This window comes from Tiliqua scincoides, chromosome 5 (assembly GCF_035046505.1).
Source record: "Tiliqua scincoides isolate rTilSci1 chromosome 5, rTilSci1.hap2, whole genome shotgun sequence".
NCBI classification, from domain to species: domain Eukaryota; kingdom Metazoa; phylum Chordata; class Lepidosauria; order Squamata; family Scincidae; genus Tiliqua; species Tiliqua scincoides.
In genome coordinates this window covers 14,581,546-14,608,893 of record NC_089825.1, presented here as the reverse complement: position 1 = coordinate 14,608,893, position 27,348 = coordinate 14,581,546, and the positions used below count along the sequence as shown (strand labels likewise).

At 41.1% G+C, this 27,348-nt stretch overlaps 1 protein-coding gene across 1 annotated transcript in view; it reads right to left on the bottom strand.

Moving 5' to 3' along the window:
• Nucleotides 1–27,091, bottom strand: part of CUL2 (cullin 2) — a 47,031-nt gene extending 19,940 nt beyond the window's left edge. The window contains exons 1-10 of the mRNA XM_066627328.1: nt 26,922–27,091; nt 21,064–21,202; nt 15,755–15,857; nt 14,782–14,876; nt 12,452–12,557; nt 9,723–9,805; nt 3,699–3,795; nt 3,499–3,609; nt 2,589–2,751; nt 729–853 (exon numbers count right to left, since the gene is read on the bottom strand). Of these exons, the coding sequence (XP_066483425.1) occupies nt 729–853; nt 2,589–2,751; nt 3,499–3,609; nt 3,699–3,795; nt 9,723–9,805; nt 12,452–12,557; nt 14,782–14,876; nt 15,755–15,857; nt 21,064–21,182 (1,002 nt within the window). The 5' untranslated portion in view covers nt 21,183–21,202; nt 26,922–27,091. The remainder of the gene's footprint in view (nt 1–728; nt 854–2,588; nt 2,752–3,498; nt 3,610–3,698; nt 3,796–9,722; nt 9,806–12,451; nt 12,558–14,781; nt 14,877–15,754; nt 15,858–21,063; nt 21,203–26,921) is intronic.
• Between the last annotated feature and the right edge of the window lie 257 nt (nt 27,092–27,348).

Sequence of the window (27,348 nt, the reverse complement as noted above, 5' to 3'; positions counted from 1 at the left end):
TGTATGCGCAACCTCCTGATTTTAGGAATGGGTTAAGTCAGAATGCCAGATGTAGGGGAGAGCACCAGGATGAGGTCTCTTGTTATCTGGTGTGCTCCCTGGGGCATTTGGTGGGCCGCTGTGAGATACAGGAAGCTGGACTAGATGGGCCTATGGCCTGATCCAGTGGGGCTGTTCTTATGTTCTTATGTTCTTTTATTTAGCAGGGGAAGAGTAACTGGTTCACCTCACCCCAGCAATGTCTTTTCTGATGGCTGTCTCAGGTATTGTTTTGCATCTTTTTAGATTGTGAGCCCTTTTGGGACAGGGAGCCATTAGTTGCTTGTTTGATTTTCTCTGTAAACCGCTTTGTGAACTTTTCATTGAAAAGTGGTATATAAATACTGTTAATAATAATAAAAACTATTATGAATTATGATTACTTTAAAAGTGTACTAGGTAGGTAGGTGGGATAATGTCAGCATATGTAGTCAAATGCAGGTCGAGAGAGAATACGTAGCGGTGTTAGAGAATGGTTTTATTCTTTTCTCAAATTTCTTAAATACTGGGTTTTTGCGTTTTTTACAAAAATGAGAAGTGCAGAAAGCAGTGTTATGTGTTTTTATTTTGTTATCACCAAAAAAACCACTTCTATATATACCTATTGAACTGTGGCAAACTTTCCAATCCCATCTTTACACTGTTAACTATCAGAAATTTGGCTAGTCCTCCACTCAACAGCAACTCACGTTTTCCTGAGAAAGATTGCTGGTTGCTCTAAGGCCCTCATCATGGATATGGTTTTGTAGTTCCTGAATCATATGAGGTAAGCCACTTGGCACAGCATGAAGCAACGTGTACATATTTGCCATGTCTGCAGTAAAGAACAATACAACATTTTAGAGTGTATTTTGAGAAAACTCATTATATTCAAACCATATTATTTACACAGTATAATGATTTCAAGGGCAAGTATGTTTTCCTGAGAAATAAAGAGAGGACGCACAAATGAAGTAAAAGTACAAGGAGGAAACAGTAGTCAACACTGTGCATGGCAATGACAAACAACAAAAAATCCCTACCCAACCCACCCCCTTTTCCTGGGCTAACATGTCACAGCAAGCATCAGTTGATCATGTGACACACCAGTTCCTTAACATGTATGACTACAGTAAAATACACATTTCATTCTTCTTGTACACCAAGGTACAGGTGTCTTTTCCTACATATGCATGTAAGCTGCTGCTCCATTTCTGTCTATGGAAACCTGTAACAATTAAAAAATAGTCTTCTCTAACAGCAAGATGTCTTTCTACATCTTGAAGATTTCTTTGCTAGATAAAGCCAAAAAAAAGTATTCTGCATGGATGTGTGTGTCTGAAATAATTTATTGCTGGTCAGACAAACCCTAGCAATTATTTTAAAGTGGTATGTGGAGGACCTTTGTTGCTGTTCATGAGTGTTCTAGAAAATGCTATGAAATTTTGTGAAGATATGAAAGAAACAACTACAGGGGGGAAAAAAAGAAAAATCTTGTTGGAACAGATGGTTGGCCTGGGATACACTAAACATATTTAGTACGTCATCATACTAAATATACATCATCACACATTACATACTGCATTGCATTTGTGGCCTTGAAGATTCCAACGACTGGCTAAGGATTATTACTCTTGAATGTGCCAGCTGCTCTGGAGCAAGGCTATCAGATTATTTGCAGTTTCTCTATGGGAAGGGACATTGTAGACTTACCCTTCAACCTTGTTTGCTGGGGTGGAGGTTGGGAGAGAGGAGTAAATGTTCCAAGTCCTGCTCAGGAAACAGCTTTGATCTACCATTTTTCCTCAACTAGAACAAACTCTCTTCCTTCAAGGTCTGCTCAGATGACAAATCTTCTCAGCCCAAAGACCACCTTACATCTTTGGATGGGAGGAATCTACCAAGTCCTCCTTGGAGGTCAGGTCTACTGACTGCACACCTATAGGCAGACCTTCCACTCTTGCTTTCTGACCCAGTGCTCCATCTCAAAGTCTCACCCTCTGCATGCTACAGCATTTCCTCTGCCAGGGTCACCTCATGCCAGGAGGTCTTAGGACATATTTGGCTGACGCTGTTAGAAGCATATATCTGATGAAGTGTATTGAGAGCTCATACAAATATTGAGCTATTTTTTGTTTAATTTGAAACAGCTATGGTATTTTAAAGCAGAGATTAAATATGGAGAAAACAAAAGATAGAGAGATGCCAACTAATGATCCTAGTAAAGGAGTTGTCCATGCAACCCTCTTAAACTTTTTGGCCCCAATACAGCTTTCATCACACTCTACTGCATAGCCTAGATGGTGGTTGATATATCCATACCAGATGCATCCATTAATTGCTGCAGGGGGCAGATGAGTACAAAATTGTGATCATCAGCAGCACATGGTGATCTTTTGTCCTGGACCTTTACTTACTGCATTTACTTATACTAGTAGACAATAACTTATCTAAAAAAAAAAAAAAAACATGTTCTAAATACAGCAGTTCATCCAGATAAAATTTATTTAGAAGACAGAATATTTTGGAGTTCATAGAGATTCATCTTTCATCACAGAATAAACCTTTACCGTTTCTCTTTTCTTGCCGGATGATGTTATGGCATTCTGCGTGAAGGAAATGTAAGTGATCTGCTACCATTCGTTGCTGGCATTCGTTAATTACTTTGCCATAGGAGCTGGGGTTTAGGTATTTTCGACATCTCATTTCTTCATCTTTTAATCTACATAAAACCTGAATGCACAATTTCAAGATGGAGAAAATGACTATTTAGGAATGAAAAGAACAGGGAAGTGTGAAAAGATAAGAACGTGATCCTAAGCAAGTTTATTTTGAACTACTTTCTGATGCTTCAAAATTAGCGTCATGTGTGTAAGTCTGATTCTTCGTGCTGAAGTGACATTGTCTTAATGCATTTATCAGGAACAGTTTTTTCTCCAAAGATGCACAAGTCTAAAGCATCTTTATGTGGGAAGCCATTGGCATACTGAAAGAAACAAAAGTTCTTATGCATTTGGAGAAGTCTGGAAATTTTCCCAGATATGGAGCAAAAAATGAGATATGAAAACATGGGAGAGAGGAGAAGAAAGCAAGCTCAAATTACACAAGTTTGTGCAATGAGTATTTGCAAAGGACAGGCCTAACAACTGATTGCCTCCAGTCTATCCAGACAACTGATTCTGAATGCCAATGTAAGATGTTCAGAAGGCTCAGCTCTATTTACAGATCACATGCCCTTTTATATGGACCACATAAGTATAGCTGATACAACCCGCAAGGTTATAGGACCCTACACCCCATTTCTGAAAGTTGTTGAGTTCTCTTGCCACAGAGGTGGCTCACTCACACTTTTTTGCATTCAATTGGAGGGGATCAGATTACACCTACTGCGATGTTTCCTTCCTTTTTAGGAACCTACAATATGTACAGAAAGCAATAAGCTCAGACAAGTCAATCTATACATAAATAGGGGCTTCTTACCTTTTCCATATACTGTGAGCAGTTGGACTCTTGCAATAAATTTGAAGCTTCTTGTTTATAATACTCCCCTGTTTCATTCAGAAAAGGACACTCAAAAATTTCCTGATAAAACTAAATTGAGAAAGTCTGATCAAGTACAAATAAAGCACGGTATTGAATAATCAATTATGTCAATTAAACAAGAAGAAATGAATTTTTACCTTCAGAGGGAATTTTTTCTTATACTGTTCAACATGAACAAAGGAGTTAATAACCCCATGGATTACTTTCTGATTTGGATCTTCTCCACAACGATCACTGAAAGATGGAAAAACGAAGCTTTCATAAAGTAAATTCTGCCCAGGCTTCCAACACAGCAGATTAAAGTAAACAAATACCCCAAAACCATTTCACTTTCTCACAGGTTATGCCCTTCTAAATGACTTTGCAGTCTGCAAATTGTGACAAAAACAGACAAGATTATTTGATTGATTGAGTGTGCATGAACTTAAGACAAAATGCAAATAGGATGTGAGAGGAGAAGCTTGGTTACAATAGAAGTTCTCTACATATAGAAGTTCTGTTTTGGAAACACCCCCCCCCCCCGCATGGATACCACAAATCTGTGGATATCGGGGACACACTTTAAAAATGCCAGGAGAGTTTTTTTAAAAAGCTGAAAATAGCTTTGCCTACCACTGAACAGTTTAACGGCTGCGTTTTGAGGGCTTCAGACGGTCTTCAAAGATGCTTGCAGCCTCTTCCTGGTCATGTAGAGGATCCTCCCTTCACCCAAGGTCGCCCCAGAATGCATCACGGTTTTGCTATGCAACAGCAGGCAAAGCTATTTTTGGCTTTTTTCTTTACTTTCCTGACATTTTGAAAGTGCTTACTTGGTATCCATGGAACAGCAGATAACTGAAACAGCAGGTGTCGGCTCTGCAGATACCAGAGTATGCCTATATTTATGTGGAAGAGCCCTAATTTGTTCAAGAGCTTAAATAATTTTTAAGTACCCAAGTGTTTCTCAGTCACTCCAGCACTTTGGATTCCTTGGCCAGAACCCAGGAAGTTGGGCACTGGATTACCGGCAACTCTTGATTTACATAATCTTAATTTGCACATCTTTGAACTATTGGAATTTGCAAATTAAAGCCAGCAGTGCGAATTTTTCTGCACATTTTTTAACCCATTTTGGCTTGGCCCACAGGTGTACACATTTGATCCCTGTTACGTATATGCTACATTGAGCAGGAATGATTTAAATAGAGCATTTTTCACTGCAAGACTTTGCTGAGTTGACTTACCATGGCTGACTTGTTAACTTCCATTGTGTGACCGGCACCATTATAGATACCAAATGCATTTATAAAATGCATCGAGAAACTGCTGTGAATTATTCACTCTCTCCAAGCCCTCCTTAATGCACAAGGCCCAGTAATTATAAAGTAATTAGAAAGCCATTTCAATTTATGAATACTCAATATACATGACTTGTTCCGAGAATGGAACCCAGGGATAAATCAAGGGCTTCCTGTAATTCTTTCTGAGACATTGGGTAGAACATTGGTTTTCAACTGGTGGATAATGACCTATAAGTGGGTAACATCCTAACCCACTGTGATTAGTGCTAGTGGCAGAACCACTTTGTCCTTTCTAAAGATTTTTTATTAGACACAGAAACAGAAAGTCAACACAAGGAGAAGGAGAAAAAGAAAAATCAACATATACCACAGAGAACTTCACCAGGGTCCCAAGTTGCAAGTTGGGGTTGAAGATGAGATGGGCGTAAGAAAGGTGAAGAATACTGTAACAAAATATTGCCTGCATGACTTCCCTTGTATCTATACAAGTTAACATTGCTTTGTTTTAACTGAAGTTGAAAATTCAAGACAAAAGCCTCACATATTTCTGAGGAGTGCTACCTCTGCCCCTCTCTTTACACAACTGCAGCTCTTACCAGGACAAGTTCTATCACCAGTTGCAAAAATGAGAGCACTTCTCTCCTGCATTTCAGCTCAATGCCAGCAGGAAAGAAGCCAAGAGAAAGGTCATTTCAATTCACCAGCAATTTCCCATGCTCAGACCTTGCAGAAGTGAAAGCATGGCTTTGATGTTTGATAGCTTTCAATAGACATTAGTCGTCCATTGTTATTTGAGCCCAACAGATTGAAATTTGCAACTAATTCTCTGTCACTGAAGATACTGTGAAACACTGTAAAAGTGAAAACACATGATAGTGAATTGATAAGACTGAGTTAATCGAACATATGCATTTTCTGCTAGTCTTCAAAAAGAAGCAGTGAAAAAGCAGAAAGTAGGGATGGAAAGTGAATTCAAGGAGAAGCAAACTCATACGAACTGAAGACCTAGAGATGCAATGGCTCTGGACTTTCCCATATCAATTTGGAAAGGGAAGTGGTAGCCTTTGAATCTATCTTTAGCAGTCATATCTATCTTTAACTACTTCAGATACATTTTAACACAGATGATAACTGAATCAGAAGTTGAAAAAGAAAACCTACTAGGTATATTCGCCCCATTGGCCCTTACTGCACTTCACAGAAAATTCTCTCTTTGACTTTCCCTGACTATTTTATTTTTGTTGTTGATCAGCTGCCACATGATTGTACTTTAATCATTTAAGATGATTTTACTATTATTTGTGATTCTACCTGGGAGTCACCCTGGCTCCCATAGAAGAAGGGTGGTATACAAGTTTTAAAAACTAGTAACTAGAAGAATAATTAACAAACAATAGATTCAATGAGTGCCAAAAATGACAAGCAGAGTGCATACACATTATTGGATCTGCTCCCCTCACAGAACACATGTACAAGATAGGTGATGTCATGATGCCTGCCCATTTATCTCAAGGAATTTTACAGGCAGTTTAGTGCCTCTAACGACAGTTCCACTTCTGGGTGTGCTATCAGTGACTTTACCCAGGATTGGGTGTCAGCAGTACCAGCTGCTTCAGCATGCCCTCAGAAAAATAGTTGATGCAATATAACCTAAACAATACCAAATGAACACAGGGAACTGCTCCCGAACATCCTGGATTTAATACTAGTGCTGCACAGACAATAGTTCTATAGAAAAAACATTTCAAATTGAACCATGCCCTCGTCTTGCCAAACCATATTAGCAAATTGTGTATTTCAGGTTTCCCATACTCGTACGCCTACTCACCTCACAAGGATATTAACTAGGGCTCACATGTTTATGAGATGGGGCAATAAATGTGTAGCTAGAATGGGAAAATGTTGTGCTCCAGCTTCACTAACTGCAAATGTAAACAGCTCTTATCTAGACATCTTTTTTTGAGTTCACTGTATTTGCAATTTAAGGGGATAATGCTACCCAGTGTGCTTAAGGGGAGGAGGAGATTACAGCAAATTATTTTTCTTTTCTTGTGTATATAGGGCACCAAAGTTACAAGCAGCAAAGATGCAGAATATCTGCTGAAATCTTTTAACATAATACCCCTTCCAGATTTCCATTTGCAATAGTAGTTCACTGAAACAGATAAAATATCTGACCACTGAAGAGTAATCAGCCTTTATATCTGCAGTAAATATAACCTCACCCCCACACCCTACCCTAGGAGACTAGGGATCAAATGCAAAAAGTAAAACAAGCTATCCTGAACTCACCTCTGCCCCCCATAAACTACTATAAAGACTGTAGACAATAAGAATCAAATAAGGGTGCGATCCTAACCCCTTATGTCAGTGCTTTCCAGCACTGACATAAAGGCAATGAAGCTCCAACGTAAGGGAACAAACATTCCCTTACTCTGAGGAGGCCTCTGTGAGTGCCACCCAACTGCAGGATGCAGCACATGTCCCATTGGTACCGCTATGCCAGTGCTGGAAAGCACTGACATAAGGGGTTAGGATTGCATCCTAAGGCAGCTTTATGCAAAAAGACAGAAAACAAAGTTAAAATTCAGATTAAGGTATCAGAATACACGGTAGTGGAAAGCAACTCATACATGTTACTAGCCAAGGTCCAAAGTGCTACTTTATGCATACTCATGGGCTTAGACATGCCCAATTTTTGATCTCCCTCCCTTTAAAAAGCAGATTTTCATGCTATGTCACACATTGCTTTTGGGTATCTCCTCAGATTCAGTAATGGTCTAACGTGTGAAATGGAGAACTGCTATTTAAGAAAGACCGACCCAAAGGGCAGAACTAGTCCTGCAGTGCTTTCAGTCCCAGCCACTATGTTGCTAAGGGCACAATCCTAACAGTGAGTGAGGCCAGCCCAAGTCCCTTGGGCAGGCCTGGTAGGGTCACAAACGTGCCGTAAGGCACGTTTTCGTCTCCTTGGGAGGATGCCAGGCCAGCGCTCCCAGAAGTGCCAGCCTGCAGAGGCTGACAGAAGCCTCCGCACCGGCTTCCTCCCATTGCCTTGTGATGGCTCAGATGAGCCGATGCAAGGATGAAAGGTAGGCATGGGGAAGGCAGGCGTTCCTGGGCAGAGGGAGGGCGGGCGATGGGCGGCCCTGGGGGCTGGCAGGCAGGAAGTGGGAGGCGGGGCTGCTTCAAGCTGCTCCACTCTCCTCGAACTTGTGTCACCTCCAGAGTTGGCACAAGTATGAGGAGACACATTGGGGCCAGCAGCCCTTACCCAGGGGCAAGGGGAAAAGTTTCCCCTTACCTCTGGCTAAGCCACTTATGGTCCCTATCCTGCGCTAGATACAGCGCAAGCCTCCTGGCTTGCCTGTTCCAGCGCAGGATAGGATTGCACCCTAAGTTATTAATTCTTGCTTGGCAACTAACCACTAGCACACTATGAGTTTCATAACTGCCCCATGAATAGGTGGAATAAACACTTTTTGAACACACTTTCAAGTATTTTATTTTGGTTAATTATATTTGTTTGAAGTCTATTGCTAGAGAAATAGAGCACATTCTGTGCATTTATTGTGCAAATCAGACTGGATATAGTCCAAACATGGTTAAGTACAATCAAGTCCCACAGAATCAATAGGATTGAAAAGCACACTTGCATGGTTGGATTGTGAGTGCTCTTTGCAGCTCTAATGGAGATGCTGCAAGACAACAATTCTATGTCACCTGCCATCAGCTTCATGGAATCTAAGCAAGATCACAAAAACCTCAGCACAGAGTTAAATACGTGAGGCTTCCTAGACTTGGCTAGCTTTTCTATACATTTGGAAATAACCTATAGTAATATGTAAAACTTTGAAGGCCAGCAATCAGAGCCTTACTCTGGAACAAGACTGACTGACAGATTGGCTGAAGCTGGCTATGCTGCTCAGTTCTGCAATACCAGGGGTGCCCAAACCCCGGCCCAGGGGCCACTTGCGGCCCTCAGCGACTCCCAATGCGGCCTACGGGAAGCCCCCAGTCTCCAATGAGACTCTGGCCCTCTGGAGACTTGCTGGAGCCCATGCTTGCCCGATGCAAGTGCTCTCAACATGAGGGTGACTGTTCAACCTTTCACATGAGCTATGGGATGAGGGCTCCCTCCACTACTTGTTGTCTCACATTTGTGATGCAGCAGTGGCAGCAAAGGAAAGACCGACCTTGCTTTGTGCAAGGCCTTTTGTAGACCTTGAGCTATTGCAAGACCTTCATTCAGTCATAGAAGTTCCATCTCTAATATATTAATGTATGTAAATTTATTCAAATTTGAAATGTAAATTAATTCTTTTTTCCCTGGCCCCCAACACAGTGTCAGAGAGATGATGTGGCCCTCCTGCCAAGCAGTTTGGACACCCCTGTGCAATACATTCAGAATTTCAGGAAAAAAAATTCTAAATCTAGCATCAATCCTTTCTTACATTTTGATAAAATACAACTTAATGCCTAATTCAAAATAAACTAAAAAGCATGACACCCTGTCATCAATGGAAGTCTTTCCATCTTCCTCAGCCAACATGCAAAGCACTAAAAGATGAAGCTCCAGGCTCTGCAACAAGTAACTGAAGCGAGTGCCAAGTCTGGCACTCTAACACCACCTGCTACTTGACAGAGCACACTTTCAACTTTTATTGACAAGATCACATCTCAGAAGATGCTGTTCTGTTTGGGCATGCTGCCAACATACCTATTTTTTAAACAGTTACAATTACTTCAACTACAATGAACAAACAGTCTCATGCACAATTTTCGCATAATTAAGCATCAAACAACTCTCAGACTAGTACAATAAATATGCATATATAGAGACACACAATACCCCTTAAAGAAATTGAAGAACGCACTCACTTTTTAATTTCACGGAGGAGCATTCGAATGAGGACAGCTTGTAAGGGCTCAATCATTAATCTCCTCCACATATCAAGGGCTAGCTGTGGTGACAAATGCACAAAAGAAATATATTCATTTATTTAGATTTTTAACCTGCTCAATTCTAAACGTTCTAGTAGCATAGCAATATGTTATATAAAATAGCCAGTGAAATACAGGAGTCTCCTGTATCTGTGGAGGATCCATTCCAGCCCCTCCCCTGCGGATGGAAAAACGGGTAGCCCCATGTCTGTGGCCCCCCATGATGCCTCTTTAGCAATTGAAGGGTCCCCCTTCCTGCCTGCAGGACACCCCCCCCCCCACAGAAACAGGGAACCTATATCTCTGTGCCCCACCCGGCCATTAATGTTGTTTTGAGGCTTACCAGCAAAGTGCTTTTTTTTTTTTTACAGGATGCTATATGCATGCAAGCTTATAGCATGTACAGGCAGGCTGCAGACCAGGCATCCTGAACACTTAAAGAGACTAGATCAAACATTTAATAGGAGGCAATTAACTCAATCAGTGGATCTGCAGATAACAGAATCAGCGGATACCAGATCTGTGGATACAGGGGGATGCCTGTACATTAAACATATTAAAATAAAACAACTATTGAACTATCAACACCATCAGATTAGCCTTTGTCACTCAAAACCAGTCTGAATTTTTTTAAGGGTTCCAACACTAGTGGAATGTACAAAAAGGAAAAGCTGCTTCTTAGAACAATTTCACACATGAAAGAGCAACAATTCTGGGTTTACTAGTGAACGTACACCCAATGGGGGTGGGTAGGTGACAGCCAGTTCTAGTTCTCTGACAAATATACTGTATAATAATCACATTTTCAAACATTAGTTTATCTCATCCAGGCTCTGTTTTGTTAGGTGCACACCTAAAACTATAATGTACAGAAACGCCCTTTGTTATTTTTGGATTTTGTTATGAGATTCACAGGTCATACTCAGCAAGCATCTCAAAAGACCTGTTAAGGAAAGGACATAAGCATTCTAAAGGAATAAATGAACTATGAAATAGCCTTGGACTCACTTTAACTTCCCAAGCAAAAACAGAAAACAGCTTCAAAAACATGGACCAACTAATTGAAAGTAAGATCCTATCCAAGTTGCCCCTCACTTGCTGCTTTTAAACAAGAGCTGAAGATTTCTCTCTTTCAAAAGGCCTGATTAGGTTTGTAATCTCATGTTCTGCACTGAATCTGTGATTTTTGTGGTTGACTGCTCTTATGATATTTGTTTATGTTGCATGGTTTTCATTAGTTTAGTGGTTCCCAAACTTTTTAGTACTGGGACCCAATTTTTAAAATGACACTCTTTCGGGACCCACCTAGCTTTAAGAGACAAAAAAAAAATTCACTTTCTGAGTCTCTCAAGTCTCTGTTTTTATCCTTTTTACTATTGGGAGGGTGTTTGTTGAGCTCCACATTTATCGAATCAGGACCATTCTGGTGGCCAGGCAAGTGCTCTTCAATAAGAGCAGAGGCACATTTGCCTACTCATGAGTAAATGCACATGTGGCTCAGTTTTTCTTTCCATAGGTTTCATTACATTTTCCTTGTCAGTTTGGAGCAGGGACTTCCTTCTTGAGAGTTTGTTGGGGCCTGCATTTATCAGATCAGACTATATTCTGCTAGCAGGCATCTGTAGGGTAGGTATTGTGTTCCCTTCTTCCTGCCCTTCAAAGTGGACTGAGGCACATTCGTCCACTCAAAAATAAACATGCTGCTCTGTTTCAGTTTCCACAGGACTCAATACATTTTGCGACCCACCAAAAATCAGGTCATGACCCAGTGGTGGGTCCCAACCCACAGTCTAGGAACCACTGCATTAGTTGATTCAGAAGGTGTTTTAGTTTTAGGAAAAGCAACGTTCAACTTTATTAAATAAATTAAGTTAGTGTTGCATATTCTGCTATTTTAAAGTTGCAAATATGCATTTGCCAGGAACGTGTACAAACAAAACAAGCACAGCTAACCCTGGCTCTCTGTCCTCTGTATCTCAGTAGAGGAAGTGTTTTGTCATACGTAAAAACATACTGTGCAAAGCAGCTCTAATATGGCTGTTAAGTGATCTTAACACTAGTAATCTTTCCCTTGCAGAAAACAAGGGATGACAGGGATGGATAACAGGTTCAGCGAGTTCTTGGCAGAAATAAATGTGGTACTGAGAGGTCATACTTTCTACAGGGAAGGACATGGATTAGGATGGCACAAGCCCAAGGCTTGTTCCTTCTCATATTACTGGTAGATTCAGAAAATAATGTTTCACCAGGCTCTTCCTCTCATCTGTTTCAACTTAAAGAAGGTACTATCAACAATTTTGTCATGTGCATTTCAATTGCTTGATTAAAATAAGAACATAAGAAGAGCCTCACTGGATCAGGCCAGAAGCCCATCTAGTCCAGCTTCCTGTATCCTACAGTGGCCCACCAGATGTCTCAGGGAGCACACAAGACTACAAGAGACTTGCATCCTGGTGCCCTCTCTTGCATCTGGGCAACCTTTTTTGATAAGCACCTTTTCATTATCATTTCCATTACTGATCTCACTGCCACTCAATTCACTTAAATGAGACTTGAGCAGCAAGCCATATACTATCTTGAAAGGCAGAATATGACTTAGGGTATAAACAATATTGTATATACATTTCATATTTGCCTCTTGAAGCTATTTTATTATGAGTACCTACCTCTCCAATCTCCATCAATGGCTCACTTATATCCACACCTCCATAACCATACTGAAGATCAGCTTCAGTCAATTTGTTCTTTTTAATAAACTGTGTATTGAGGTATCTATGAAAACAAGAAATTTAGCTGTTGAGATGTTCTGTGCAGGAGAGGTGAAATGTGAAACAGATTCACGGCATCATTAGGAAAGACACCTTTGATTCCAGGAAAGAGAAAGCTGTTTAACATACACTGAGAATCACTGGGCTGTAGGCATGGACACAGGCAACAAAAGTGAAGTGGCAATCTCACTCTATACAATGTAAATTAAATTGTGGCTAGAGAGCCATGTTCAGTTTTGGCAACTTTTTTTTTTTTAGTCTAACAAACGAGGTAATTCAGAGAGCAGGGAAGGCAATATAGTGTTTGGATGACAAGGGAAGCTCACAGCGTGCCTGGTAGTTCTGTGTTTTTCTTTCAAATGTTTTTCCATCTCTCTTGCTGTTCATAGTTTTGCACTGTCACACTTTAACAAGAAGTGTGACAGTGAAAAACTATGAACAGCAAAAGAAATGGAACAACATCTGAAAGAAAAACACAGAACTACCAGGCATGCTGTGAGCTTTCCTTGTCATCCAAACACTATATTGTCTTCCCTGCTTTTTCCCTGCTCTTTTTCAGCAGAGAGGGGTCCCTTCTGCTCACCCTAGTTGTTTATTATCTCAGCTAGCCTGAAGATAGGACCTCTCTGCTATCAGGGTGCAGGGTCCACATCATCCTTGGATTTGGGGGCAGATTCCTCAGAGATCACCAGCACCCTGTTCACTGTCACGAAGAATGAGGCAGTAAGATGAGAACAAAGCTAACACGAGAACATATATACTTGGGGATAACAAGCATATATCAATAATGACAGAAACTGGCACAGCGTATATGGCTACATGGGTGGGCTAAAGCAAAAACAAACTCATGTAAGTACATGCCAAATGATTGGCCCATGAAGTGTTCCCTCTGATTGGTTCACGCGCTAGCCTGTTTGTGGTTCTTCCAAGCCCATTTGAAGAACTTATCACCTCCTCAGTGTGGGAAATGCATTCTTTCATTGTGCCAGCACTTCATAGGCAGGCTCTGTGTTCTGGTGTGTATAGTTGGCTGGCACTGCAGAATTCTAAATTTCTGATGAAGTGCTCTGTGCATGCCTCCTGCTGGGACTGTGTGGTTAAAGAGCTGCCCTGGCCAGAATGGATTCAAGATCTGCTTCCACCTCCACTATAGGTGCTTCTGGACAATCATGCAAAAGGTGAGTTTGGCCTTGCTGGCTTGAACCTGGCTTGAATTATTTCCAGGCTGGGTCTCTATGTAGTGAGCTACCAGCACTTCTGTTCGCCTGAGTTAACCTGGGGCTCCCCTTTGTACCAGTTCCTTCCAGCTGATGGATCCCTGCTTCAGGAATTTGAACCCTTGCCATGGGAAGGCTGGTGTTTATTCTACATACCTGCCCTTTCCCAAGAGAGCTGTCTTCCTTCCCTTGGTGTACTGCTGCCAAAGGGTATTTTGTAGCAGTGTGTGTTTGTGTGAATGACATAAGGCGATTAAACTCTGAGTAATGGAATTCCTTGTGGCTTACTGTTCTTTTCTCCCCTGCTGCCTGTGTCACAGTAGCTCTTGCAGTAGGGGATAGTATCCTTGTGTCAGGTGGCTGTGGTAGTCTGATGGAGGGATACCTCATTATCACGCACTGATTGGCTTTGCTCATGTAAGGGCATTGTCAGCATGCCTACCCATGATTCGTACACGCTGGAGATGCTGCCATGAGTGACTGACAACCTTTCTGTGGTTTTTGAAGCTCTTCTCTACTCCTTACCCTTTGTGCTAAACCAGTCTAGGATACAGACTACAGTTAAACCAGTACAGCTAGGCAGGTGGCTTAACCTGATACAGGACAGCACTGTTAATGAACCAGGACTTATTCTCATGTAAACATACTTAGGACTTGCAAGTAAACCTAATTTTTCCTACGCTTGTTCTTTCTTCAAGGGGCGCAGTTAACTTAAGTAATTAACTGAATTGGTTAAATGAGATCACTTAATGTTTAAAAGACACTCAATAAGCCAGAACCCTACAACGCTTGCACCAGATCAAGTTTTTGGTTGCATAATACTTTTTTTATATTCCATACTAAGGATCTTTCAAAAAATAATTCTGACTTCTGTAAACTTCTGATGGGTATCACACTCCAAAACCTCATCCCAAGTAAGATTTTAAATTGAAATGCAACTTGTTTTAATCATTTTCGATAAGAGATCATTTTCACCCAGTTTACTGTTGAGATCCTTCCTTTAAAATTTACCTGTATAAACAGTCCATGTAGTCTGCCCCTTTACTGTATTCATCCCAGTATCTATGATACATTACCAGAACTTGTTCTTCAGAGTCCAGGACTCTCTACGAAGAGAAAAAGGTCCATGATTAATATTAAATTGTACGCTAAAAGTGCTAAAGGACAATTCTATAATAAATAATTTTTATAAGTGGTTTCAGATAAGTATCTGAAGTACAAAAAAACATAACGTTTGTAAGTTCAAAATTTTATACCTTAAAATTGACCCTGAAAATCTGGGTTTACTCATACACTGATCAATCCAGTAAGGTTTCCTTGCTTTCAAGAACAGCTACTGGGTGAGATGTGTGTGTGAGGGGCCGGGGGGAGGGAGACCAGGGTGAGAAGTGGGACGAGGGGGGAAAAAGGAGCTATTTACCTTGTTCTGAAGCACACAGAAACGAAGCTATTCTCCAAATAGAAAGGAAGGTGAAGCTTATGGGAACTGAAATCTTTGTGAGGGCTCTTGCTATGTTAGTACTGTATTGTACTCCTCACAAAGCCTACAACTCCCATCATCTCCTTCACCTTCCTTCCTGTTTAGAGAATAGCTGCTTCAGAACAATTACTGCTAAGTCATTTTTCAGAATCTGGCCTTGGGCAAAATCAGACGAAATTACGTAACCAATTCAAAAATGTTCATACACCCCATACACCTTTTAGCCTTGACTTCTCCATGGGTCATAGTGAATTCCATTTTGGGCTTAAAACTTGCCCTCAACTTATCCATGAGACTGACTGATATGCAAGGATATGGTATGTAGTATCCCCATGTAATTCACAAAATATTTAGTGAATGTAAACAAATTAATGCATTCTTTAACCAACAGTGAAACAGTTTGTACTACATTATGAAATTTTGCCCACTGACCTCCACTGGAAACCACTTACAAAATTTCTCTGATATTGACAATAAGACTTGGACTTGATATGTGATTGTTACCTTGTGCAAATGGCGTACATGATTTTCCAAAAATATTTTTGTTTCCATATAAAGTCGCTCTCCCAGAGGTTCAGGGTAGGCCACACACAAAGCATAAATATCCCTAGATTTGAAGTCAAGGCTGAAACACATTTTTCACAAATTCTTTATCAAATGTTCAAGAAATTCTGGATAGGTTCCAGATCGCTGTGCACAGGCCAATACTGCTGATTTTTTCCCCTTTGAGCCACAGGACATTGCGCTACACCAAATGCTGCACAAGTGGGTCTCTCTTAGTCTTCAGGAGAAGCTTCTGGGGGAACAGAAGATATTGTGGCAAGACCATAGGCAAGAATAAGGGGGAAAAGCACAAGTGTGCTCCCAGAATTCTGGTCCTTTAGATTATGCTTTACTATGAACACACAAGACTTCTAATAAGGAAACCATATGTTTAGGAAATTTCTATAAATAAGGCTGTATCCGCCAGCATCTAGAGCAGGCGCACCCAAACCCCAGCCCGGGGGCCACCTGCAGCCCTCAAGGACTCCTAATCCAGCTCGTAAGGAGCACCCAGTCTCCCAACGAGCCTCTGGCCCTCTGGAGACTTGGTGGAGCCCACATTGGCCAGACACAACTGCTCTCAGCATGAGGGTGATTGTTCAACCTCTTGTGTGAGCTGTGGGATGAGGGCTCCTTCCACTGCTTGCTGTTTCACAACTGTGATGCAGCAGCGGCAGCAAAGTGCAAGGCCTTTTATAGGCGTAGAGCTATTGCAAGACCTTTATTCAAATAAGTTCCATCTCTAATATATTCGTTTATATAAATTTATTCAAATTTGAAATGTAAATTGATTCTTTTCTTTCCTGGCCCAGTGTCAGAGAGATGATCTGGCCCTTCTGCCAAAAAGTTTGGACATGCCTGATCTAGAGAAGGGTAGCCAACCTTTTGACTTTAGGGCTCCTGGATCTTTAATAATTGTGTAGAAGAGGGAATTTCAGAAGGTGCAGCTTGTCATCTCACCAGATGACAGGCTGCACTTGCAGAAATTCCCTCCTCTACACAACTGTTAAAGGTCCAGGAGCCCTAATATTGAAAGGTTGGCCACCCCTGCTCTACAGTAAGACAGTTACCTACCAATAGAATGAAATTATGTAGATTTCATATTACTAAATGCCAAACAATTTTCTTTTGTAAGTTGAGACTTTTTATAGCATAGTATCCAACCTAGATTTAGAATTCTTGAACTCCTAAAATATTTGCTGATGAAACACAGATAAGCGCTCTCGCTCTCTCTCTCTCTCTCTCTCTCTCTCACACACACACACACACACACACACACACAGAGTCAGAAAGACCTTTCCGGAAGTTATTAGATCAAACAACACAGGCCGTAGTGTCTCACATACTATATTCAATTTGCATAAACCTTGTATTTCCAAGGACATTTTCCTCAATATGTCATTCTTCTCTGACTGCTTACCACTAAGAAGATTGTGGTTCACACTATGCAAAGGCTAGCTTTCACACACTAGTGAAACAAAGGTCTCCAAGAGGAAAAAAAAGTTTGCAGTTTAAAAGAATGTATAACAGTAGGATACAATGTATCCAGAACAAGTTACATTCTTGGTTTTTTTTCCAGCTATCTTGGAAGATATAAGAAAGAGAGAGATGCATCTCTCTGTTATATAAAGGGAAATGACACCTGCTGTCATTGTTAACCGGTACACAAATACACAGAAAAAACAGTTTCCTTCATCAACCATCCAATACACAAAGTACTTAAACAAGCAAGAACTTTCCAGAAAGCTCTGTTCTTTAACTAAGATAACTACATGGAAACAAAACTATTATTTGAATATACTGCTTGCCTTTCAACTGTACTAGAGCAATTGTGCACTAGGAAACAAAACAAATAATAAAGGCAACAAAGAACTATCAAAAGAAAAGCTAGTCTTTGCAAGGACTTCTTTTGACATGAAATTTTGTCTATGAAGACTGTCAACAAAGCCAGTTCTATTACTAAATATTACAATACCTTTTTAAAAATTTATCAGAAGCCTTGAAAGTATTGGAATTTTATCTACACATCTAACAGTTTCCACCAAAATTTGCTCATAATAACACAAAAGAAACAATGCCCCAGTCAAACAAGTCTAAAAATACAACAGTGGACAAAAGAGTCAGAGTGCTACTGGTTGCTATAATAGAAAAAAAACTGGCAATAAATAAAAATACTTCCACTGCTTCTAAAATAGACAAAAGCGCTAACTTGGTTCATAAACTTGTTTCACATTAGCAACTTTCAACCTTTATGTGCCCCAGCCACTGAGATAGTGTAAACTTAAATAATGACCATAAGTCAAAGATTATCTGCCTAGAAGGTGTGGCAGCTCCTGAAAATCTTGGAAGAAAAATTTATGGGCAAACTTTCCAAAGACGGAGGAGGACAGGGCAAGTTACTAAGCCACAAGTCCAGGGTTGCAATTCTATACACATTTTCCTGGAGTAAGCCCCAGTGTGGCTTTTTTCTGAGTAGACATGCCTAGAATTGTGTTGTAAAAGTGGAAGTGAACCTTTGGGTTGATAAGTCTGAATTGGCCCACCTACTATCCAAATCTCTTTGCTTTACTGAAGTTGTCTTCAACCTTTTTCATTCCACAATCTCAACAAAGCAAAAACAAACAAACAAAAGTATGAGATTCGAGACCCCTACCATCAATTCCTTCCCCTACCGGGACCCTATCAGCTCACTCCCTGCCCCCATTGCTACCTTCCAGCACTGTTCACTGCAACCAAATATTATTATTAGAGCAGAAAACGTTACTGTGAAGCCTGGCACTATATTAGCATAACTGCTAAGAACCTGAGCAAGACTGGGACACAATCTCCTGGTACCTGAAGGGGTACACCAGATGCCTCCCCCTTTATCTGGTGGTGCTATAGTTCAGTGGTCTTCAATCTTTTTAATTCCCATAAGTTGTTGTGACCCCACAACCGAGGCTTCGTGACCCCTCTGGGGTCACAACCCCAAGGTTAAACAACACTGCACGATTGAAAGTTTCCATGTAGAAGATCAAGGGTAGAATCAGAGGTCATTTAACTCATTTTTGCCTGGCTAACCCCCTGTTGTGTATATGCAACACTGAGCAGAAATGGCTTAAAGACATAACAATGCCTGCTTCCCAAACAAGCCCAGCTTGGAGAGAAAACCATTCCAACAGCAGCTGAAAACATGTTCTCTCTTGCAAATGGACTGAGTTTCAATTGTCTTTTGAGTTGTTCCTCTGCTGCTTTGTTGTTCCTCTGCTGCTTCCACACACACACACACACACACACACCCCAAGCCAGCTCTGATTTTACCTTGTTTAAACTGACTATAATGTTTAACTGTGGTAAGCAACCTTGGGCACCTCCCCTGAAAGGGGAACAGTGGAACAGAAATATTTTATATGGTAGATTAATTTGAAAAAAAGGTAAAGTTGAATTTTAGATCCTGTTCAAACAACTGCCTTCCCTGGGAGCTCTCCTGGGTACTGCAGAGCCTGACCTTATTACCTATGTTCTACTTTCTGTTACTAATGTCTCTTGCTCAGTGTCAATTACCCTTGAGACTTTGCTTAGCATCCTGGGGATTCACTGTTTGCTAGGACAGGACACTCAAAAGCAGAATCCTCAGAGATTAGTGCTTGTTCCTCAGCATTTAGATCAAGAACTACACACATTATTCCAAGAATTATTCTTCAGTTTGATTACTGAAGTTTATAACTATGACAATGACAAAACCATTCCATAAGGCTCTTACAACAAAAGTCTTTCCTGCAACCTCAAACAAATAAATGGAAGCATGGGAAATACCATCATTACATGAATTATAATTCCAAAAATTTAACAAACTTTCTAAGCTGAGAGTTTCATACCAAAGGTATGTCACATGTGACACATCCACTGTGAGAACAGCACACATGCCAAAAATAGTGCCACGCTGATCTAGTGCATTTCTGCAGGCAGAGGAGATCTGAAGGTTAAAGGGAATTGAAAATGAGTCAATGCTCTAAATAAAATATCATGTGACCTTTTAGTGGATTCTCCCCCCCCCCCCCATTGAAACTATACTGTAGCTCAGTGTTCAAGCATATTTACTCTGCTTCACTCTCCACAAGGACATGTATGGTACTAATTAAACACTGAATTAAAATCTGCTGTGAGGATCAACACACTTGGGAGCAAATGTAACAATATCTGAGCAAAGATACTGAACAGCAGTTGTCCAGACAGGAAGCCTTTGGAACTCTGCATGTACAAGAGAACTTGTCTTCCTGGATGGGCCATAGTGCATTTAGCATTCAGTTTATTTGGGTGGAAGTTCAATGTGGGTACAGAGTAGAAGGGGAAAGGGAGATTGTCTCCACTATGCACTCCAAAGGGCCATCATTTATGTATCCAACATAAAGTTTGACCCAATTATTAGAAGTTTAATTATTTTTGACATGCATATTGGGATATAGTGATCCAGGGTTGAATCTTGAGGATACTAGTCTTTCTGCTGCCAAGGCATGAAATACAGAGCTCCCAACAGATCTATCTAGCTGACTTTCACCACCCACCTGTCTCGTTCTGCCTTTAGCTGGGATCCACCACATGAAAAAAATAAAAACAGAAGCAGCATTTTGTAAACAGAAGTAAACCATTCACATATTTCTAAGCACATGGGTCACATTCAACTTACCCAGCTCACAACGCCAAGGACACTCACGCTACCCTACCAAAAGGACAGGCTTAAACAATGGCTAGGCTGGCTCAGGGTAAGTATGTCAGAGCATCCAAGAGTACAAAGGATGTGGAAGTAAATCATTATGCTCCTTTCCAGAGCAAACCAGTACTCATGATCTCTGCAACTGTGATTAATAAAAAATTTAGTCTCAGCAAGCCTGACTGATAGGCATGTAACCCTGTTTAAGGTTCAGTGGTAGAACTGCAGAAAAGGAAGTTCAGATAAAACTGGATGTGCCAATTAGGCTGACAGCATGTTTGCTTTGGCCTTTGGGCTTGTTCGCTTAGAACTAACACATAGAAACATCTTGCATGCAGAATAAATAACATAATGTAATGTGCTGAATCTATAAAGATGGTCTTTATAATTCATCCATAGTGTACAATTCCGCTCTTCCATAGAAAGTTTTTTAAAAGTGTGTGTGTGGGGAGCAGTCACTGAAGATACATTTAATTTTGGCTGTATCAGGCTCAAATTTGTGTAAATTTATGCCAAACCAGGAGCTGCAAGCTGCATTATCACAAAGGATAACAGACTTCTCCTTCTGCTTAAAGGATACGAGAAGCGATCATTCCATGTTGCTCTTTCAACATAATCCAACATAACAACAGCTTTAATTGTTGTAAGAAGCTTGTTCCATGTTTCATCAAAATCAACTACTCGTGGTTTCAAGGACATTGTGGGGAGTTAGTGTTAGCCTGCAAAGAAAAAAAAAATCAAAGTATTAATTTCAAACTAATCTAATGTTACCCAGCTATAAAATCTTACCCTGTTTTTTCTACAAACGTAACAAATGGCAAACTCATGCAAGGAACAAGTGTGCAGATGAATCACAAACCACTCAAACAAGCAATTTGATTCATATGGGGGGGGGGAAATCATGACTAAGGAGGTTCGGGTCAAATTTCGAACTACTTAGACTTACTGAAGTATCCAGGGAAATCATACCCATTGCTATCTTGTATAGAGAAAGTAGCTGAATTATTTTCATTTACTGTTTACAAACTTATGTCCAGTGAAACAGAACAGTTTTGAGTGTAAGGATTTTATAGATCTATGGGCCACAGGAAGCTGCATTTAAGTAATACACCAATAGAAAATGCGAGCTGTACTTTGCATTTTAATTGTACAAAATGACATTTTATATGAAGTTAGGGTGCAATTCTATACACACTCACCTGAGAGTAACTCCCACTGAACATAGTATGACTTACTTCCAAGTAGACATGTACAGGTATGCACTGTTAAACATACACCAGAGGATGCCAAACATACACTGGAAGCCAGAGTAACTTACCACAAGCTCTAACAAAACTATGTTTAAATGATGGGAAGTAGTCACAGGAGGACTTTCTTGTTCCCACCTCTCTTGTGAACCCATTCCCCGTTTGTGCCTTAGAGGCTGGTTTCAAATCCTGACTGAATGGCAACTCTGGTCAGCCTTAACTATATTTAATGTTGATGGTGGGAAGAAATCAATGTGTTTTTTAAATCAAAATTTTTACATTTAAATAAATAATTACATTTAAATAAATATTGCTGTTAACAATAGATGGTCATTTAGAAACATCGTGATTTAAAATGAAATCTCAGTTTAACAGAAACTAATACAAACTCAGCTACATTACAGCTTAGATATCACAAACATGCTGCAACCTGATAAAATGCTTCCTTTTTTCACAAAAGACAATTCTCTTCACCACTTCCTAGTTCATAGTGCCCATAGTTTGCTGTGATATCCAAAGAAGGCAAACTATAGTTAATATTAACCACAATTTGCTTCCAGACCAGAATTAAAAACCATACTTTTAAGTACATGATTTTGATTTAAATCCATTTATCTTGCCTATATATCATCTAACCAATATAGCATTTAATTGTGATTATGGCAACAGTGGGCAATTTGAAAGGGGACATATGCTCCTGTTGTTCATTCTCAACCACTGAATATAGTTAAGAGAGTTTGTGCTAGAATTATAATGGCCCTAAGAGCACAATCCTAAATTGTGTTTAAGTCAGCAAAAGAACATTCGCACCATGAGACCCAGGAAGACCAGTGCAAGAATGTGTGCCAGCCTCCTTGCACCAGAGCAAGCCCCTGCAAAGGTATGTTCGGGCTGGTGGCCTACCACTGGCATGGGGGTTTGGGGATAGCATTTTGTGGGCTTTCTGGGGTGGGTGGACCAGTGGGCAGGCCAGGTCTGGAAGGGGGGGGGGACTGGCCTTTGGCAGTTAGGCCAAATCTTAACCCCACTCCTGAGCAGCAGCAATTTAGCTGGTGCAGTTCTGAGTAGCCCCATTGCAGTGTCTGGGGCAGTGCTCAGATAAGGGGAAAATATCCCCCTGCCCCGAGAGTTGCACCACAACCACCTCCAACCCTGCGCTGGATATAGCACAGGCCAGCCTGTTCCAGTGCCAGTTAGGACTGGGCTACCAAACCATTAAGGGTCAACCAAGCTGCAATGTGGAGTTAGTATGAGTACAATAACAGAATAACATCATCATTTCAGCTTTCCTAAACCTGCTCTTAAATACCACATTATGTAAATGCCATTTGAAAGGTAATCCGTGTGCATAGATCTGAAACTGCATTTCTCTAATGCTACAAAGAGGCAACTATTCCATGGACTGCAAGATTTACGTTCTGTTAAAATGAACAAAATTTCTCAAAATATAGCATCAAAAAATTAGTATTGAATTACATATAAAGTTTTACAATTAAGTGCTGATGGCTATCGCAATTCATTGATGCTTTTTTCGTAAGGTATATTTATTACATGCAAACCATACAACTTGGATAACAGGCACTCTCTAGGACCACATAGTAAAACAATTAGAAAAGGCATATTTCACAAAGTTCACAACGAAGCAACTACTATGAGTGAGACTTTATCCAGAGAGATTTACTAATCTCTGTAGAAATGACTGCATATACATCTAACTAACAATCCAAACTCAGAAGTCACAGTCATTCTATCCACTTCCTTGGGTATACAGCTTGTTCAAAATGAAGAAAATTTATCCAACAGTAATGGAAGTGTCATTCATTCACACCATGTAAGATCTGACAGGGTGAGGCAATGTTGAGTTCTTAGGATGCAGAATACTCAACATTCAACAGACTTCTGTTTGTTCACACAACAGCACTACCAAAGTTCCTTCAAGTTATCTAGCCATAGCAGCAAAGCCATATAAAATTGATTGTGTTGATTGTTCAAGAATTCAGAATAATTATTTGTTTTTCTGTGGAAGTTAGCAAGAATAATCTTATCAAACCTGGTTTTCTGCATGCTGCCTTACTCATAGCAGAAAAATATAATTAACTATTCCTAGAAGGCAGTTAGAAAAAGCAGATAAACATGGGAAGAAAACATTCAAATGGAAATGAACAGAAACAGAATAAGACTATAAATGTTGTCACAGTGCAGAATCAACTGCTTTACTTCAAGGAAAAAAAGTATTTAATTTAAACCACTTACAAAGTAAATTACTAACAAGCTCTCATGGCATTCTACTCAAGTGGTCAAACCTGATACTACTATATTAAGTGAATGGGATTTCCCCAAGATAGAGGTTACTGCACATTAAATACAAATTAAATGCCCTGGTGCATCACCTTCGTGACCCAAATTGTAACAATCTATCTTAACAACTGTGTATTAACACCATCTTAACACACTAGTCTCACCAAGTACCATTCCACACAAATTATTATGAACTGCCTTACTTGACCAATCTAAAGAATAATCAGTCTGAGATAAGCTGGAACCAAGGATGCTAAACAGCTAAGCCTATGTGTTTACCCATGTGTTCCACAGTCCTTACTTCCAGGTGAGTAGGCATAGGTGAGTGCTGCTATCATATGCACACTTTTAGGGAGGTATGTTTCACTGAACTCAGTGGGACTTAGCTCCAAGTAGAAACACACAGGACTATACTCTAAATCACCCTTGGGCTGCTTGATTCTTAAGTGTTTAAACTTAGGGGATGGTGTGTATGGAAAGGAACTTCTACTGAATGATATTTAAGAACACATGGAATCAGAGATCCATCCACAATTCTGTCTCCAACAAAGGCTAGCTAGATGTTTTAGGAAAGCTCACAAGCAAGGTGTGATGTAATAGCTAAAGTTATTGCTTGTTTCCAATAGCAATTACTCAAAAGAATACTGGTAAGTATCAGAAAATTAACTCATTTTTGCCTAGCCCAAAGGTGTACACATGTGATCTCTGTTGTATATATGCAAAGTTGGGCAAAAATAGTTTAAAGTCTCATTTAGTAATTGTAGCTTATTGCTACTGATATACATATCATCCATGAGTATAACTCTTTAAAAAATATAAATATATATCTAAACTAGTAACCATCCACATAGCGTGCTATAACAACATTTGTCATATACTGATACAGGCACTATGAGGAAAAAAAATATTGTGTACATGGTTTTGCTTGTACATGAAAGACCTTCCCACGCAGGAAAGAAAAACCTGTGTGAAATTATCCTATGCTTTGACAGAATAACTTCCTGATTTAGGTTTGCACAATTAACATATCTCTAGATATTTCAGCCTTGCTTGTTTTACAGTTTGGTCCTGTACAATGGTTACAAACTATAATGAACATTGCATTGTTAAGCTTGCAGATGACAAACCAGAAAACCTTGCAAGTTATTCAGCTTTTGAAAGTGACCATCTACACAAGTACAGGAAGTACAATGATCAGATTTAATATGATGCAATCCAAAACTGGTAACAGGAGGGTTTAGTTTCACATTTGGAAGTGACAGCATAGGCTTACAACTGATGGAATAATAAATAAAGGAGACTTGCTGATAACCTTTTCAAAACATTGTGAATTGGCTACCAAAGGAAAGCACTCCTTAACACCACAGTGGTCAATTCAATCCCTGCCAGATTACTCAGAAATAAGCCCCAATGTCTTCAACAAGGTTTACTCCAGTGGTTCCCAAACTGTGGGTCGTGGCTTGATTTTTGATGCAGCCAAGCAGAACCTCCAGTGAAAACTCAGGTGGAAATCAGATAACTAATTGCCTGAAGCTCTGAGGCTTTTCAAAAATCACATAGACGCTTAACTACCCTGCAAACACCTTCTTCAGTTTACAAGTAATTGTAAATATAGGGAGATAAATGCGGGAACATCTTTTTCCTTGGTATTATTATAAATACTGGAGCATCTTTATCCTGGGTGTTATTACATGTAAATAAATATAATTTCTGTATTTTTTTCAAAGTCTCATAGTCAGGTGGGTCTTGATAGAATGTCATTCTAAAAAGTGCTAAAACATTTGGGAACCATTGGTTTACTTCCATGTGCTTGCTTAAGGATTGCAACTAAGAATACTCTGTCACAAGAGGAACGTGATGTTGCTTATTAGTGTTTTCCTGCACCCATGAAGAGAGACAGGGTTGAGTGGGTACTATAGATATGGCAGATGTTGCACTCAGGGAGATCAGACATTGATCCAAATTCTATCTAATTTTCCAGCGCTGGTACAGGCGTGCCCCTGAGGCACGCACTGCATCCAGCAGTAGCGGAACAGTCACAGAGGCCTCTTTCAGGTAAGGGAATGTTTGTTCCCTTTCCTCAGGGCTGCACTGCAGCCACACAGGAAAGTTGGAAAGGATGAGGCCCCCATTTTCTGTGGAGGAGGCACTTTCTACATTTGCTGGTAACTTTCATTGTTATTTCAGATAATTCTGAAGTGCAGGTGACATTTTGGAAGGTGTAAACTCAGGTGAGCAGCTGTAAACTTTGGGCCGCTGTGAGATACAGGAAGCTGGACTAGATGGGCCTCGGGCCTGATCCAGCGGGGCTGTTCTTGTGTTCTTAGGTGGCAACAGTTGCAGTTTAAGCATCAGGAGCAGCAAACTTGCTGCCATGGATCCTGTTTCACTCAAAGGTGGAGTGATCCTCGAGGTGGGGATGCTGCTGCCACTGCACACACCGCAGGCTGCCTGCACACAACCTGGTGGCGGCATCTTCATCCTCAGGGTTCTTGCAGAACCATCACCTTGTCAGCTGGAAACGCAACTGTGCAGGACTAGAGGAGGAGGAAGCGGAAACGTTTAACTCAGTGATGTCAAGTCTGTATCTGCTGTCAGCCGCTGAGGCTTTGCTGTGATGCGGGGACCAGAACCTGCCTCAGCGCACACGGGCTGCAGCGTTGCCCGCACTTACCTGGGAGGAAGCCTCACTGACTAGAACGGGAGTCGCTTCTGAACAGGCGTGCCCAGAACTGCGCTCTCAGGCTGCAGCACTCTCCACCCTCACCTGAGAGTAAGCCCCACTGACTGCAGTGGGACTTACTTCCGAGTAGGCCTGCACAGGACGGGGCTCACACACACGACCCCCGCGAGATGGGGAGGGGCGCCCCAGCGCCGCCTCGCCCGCGGTTACCTGGCAACAGGAGAGGCCTGGTCAGCGTCACCTCCCCGCCCCTCCCACACGCGCCCGGCTCCGGCTCCGGCTTCCCACCGCTGAGTCTGCCCGGCTCCTCCTCACAGGGCTGCCATTACCCAGCCGCCCGCCACGGCTGCCCGTCGAGCCCCGCCCCGCCTTCCCAGAGTTCCGCGCGGGCGGGCGCGTCCATTCGCTCCCCCCGCTCTCCGCAGCGGTGGCCGCTCTCCCAGGCTCCAGCGCACCCGCCGGGGCGGCCTTTCCGGCGCTCCGTCTTCTCCGCCCGAATTTCGGGCGCGGCACGGAGGCCCAGAAGTGCCTTCTCCTGTTCGTCCGCCCCCCGCCAAAAATATTATTGGTATCGTCCGGACTACGGGAAGCGCGAAGAGACAAAATACTTCAGCACTTCCGTTAACTCAAATAAATC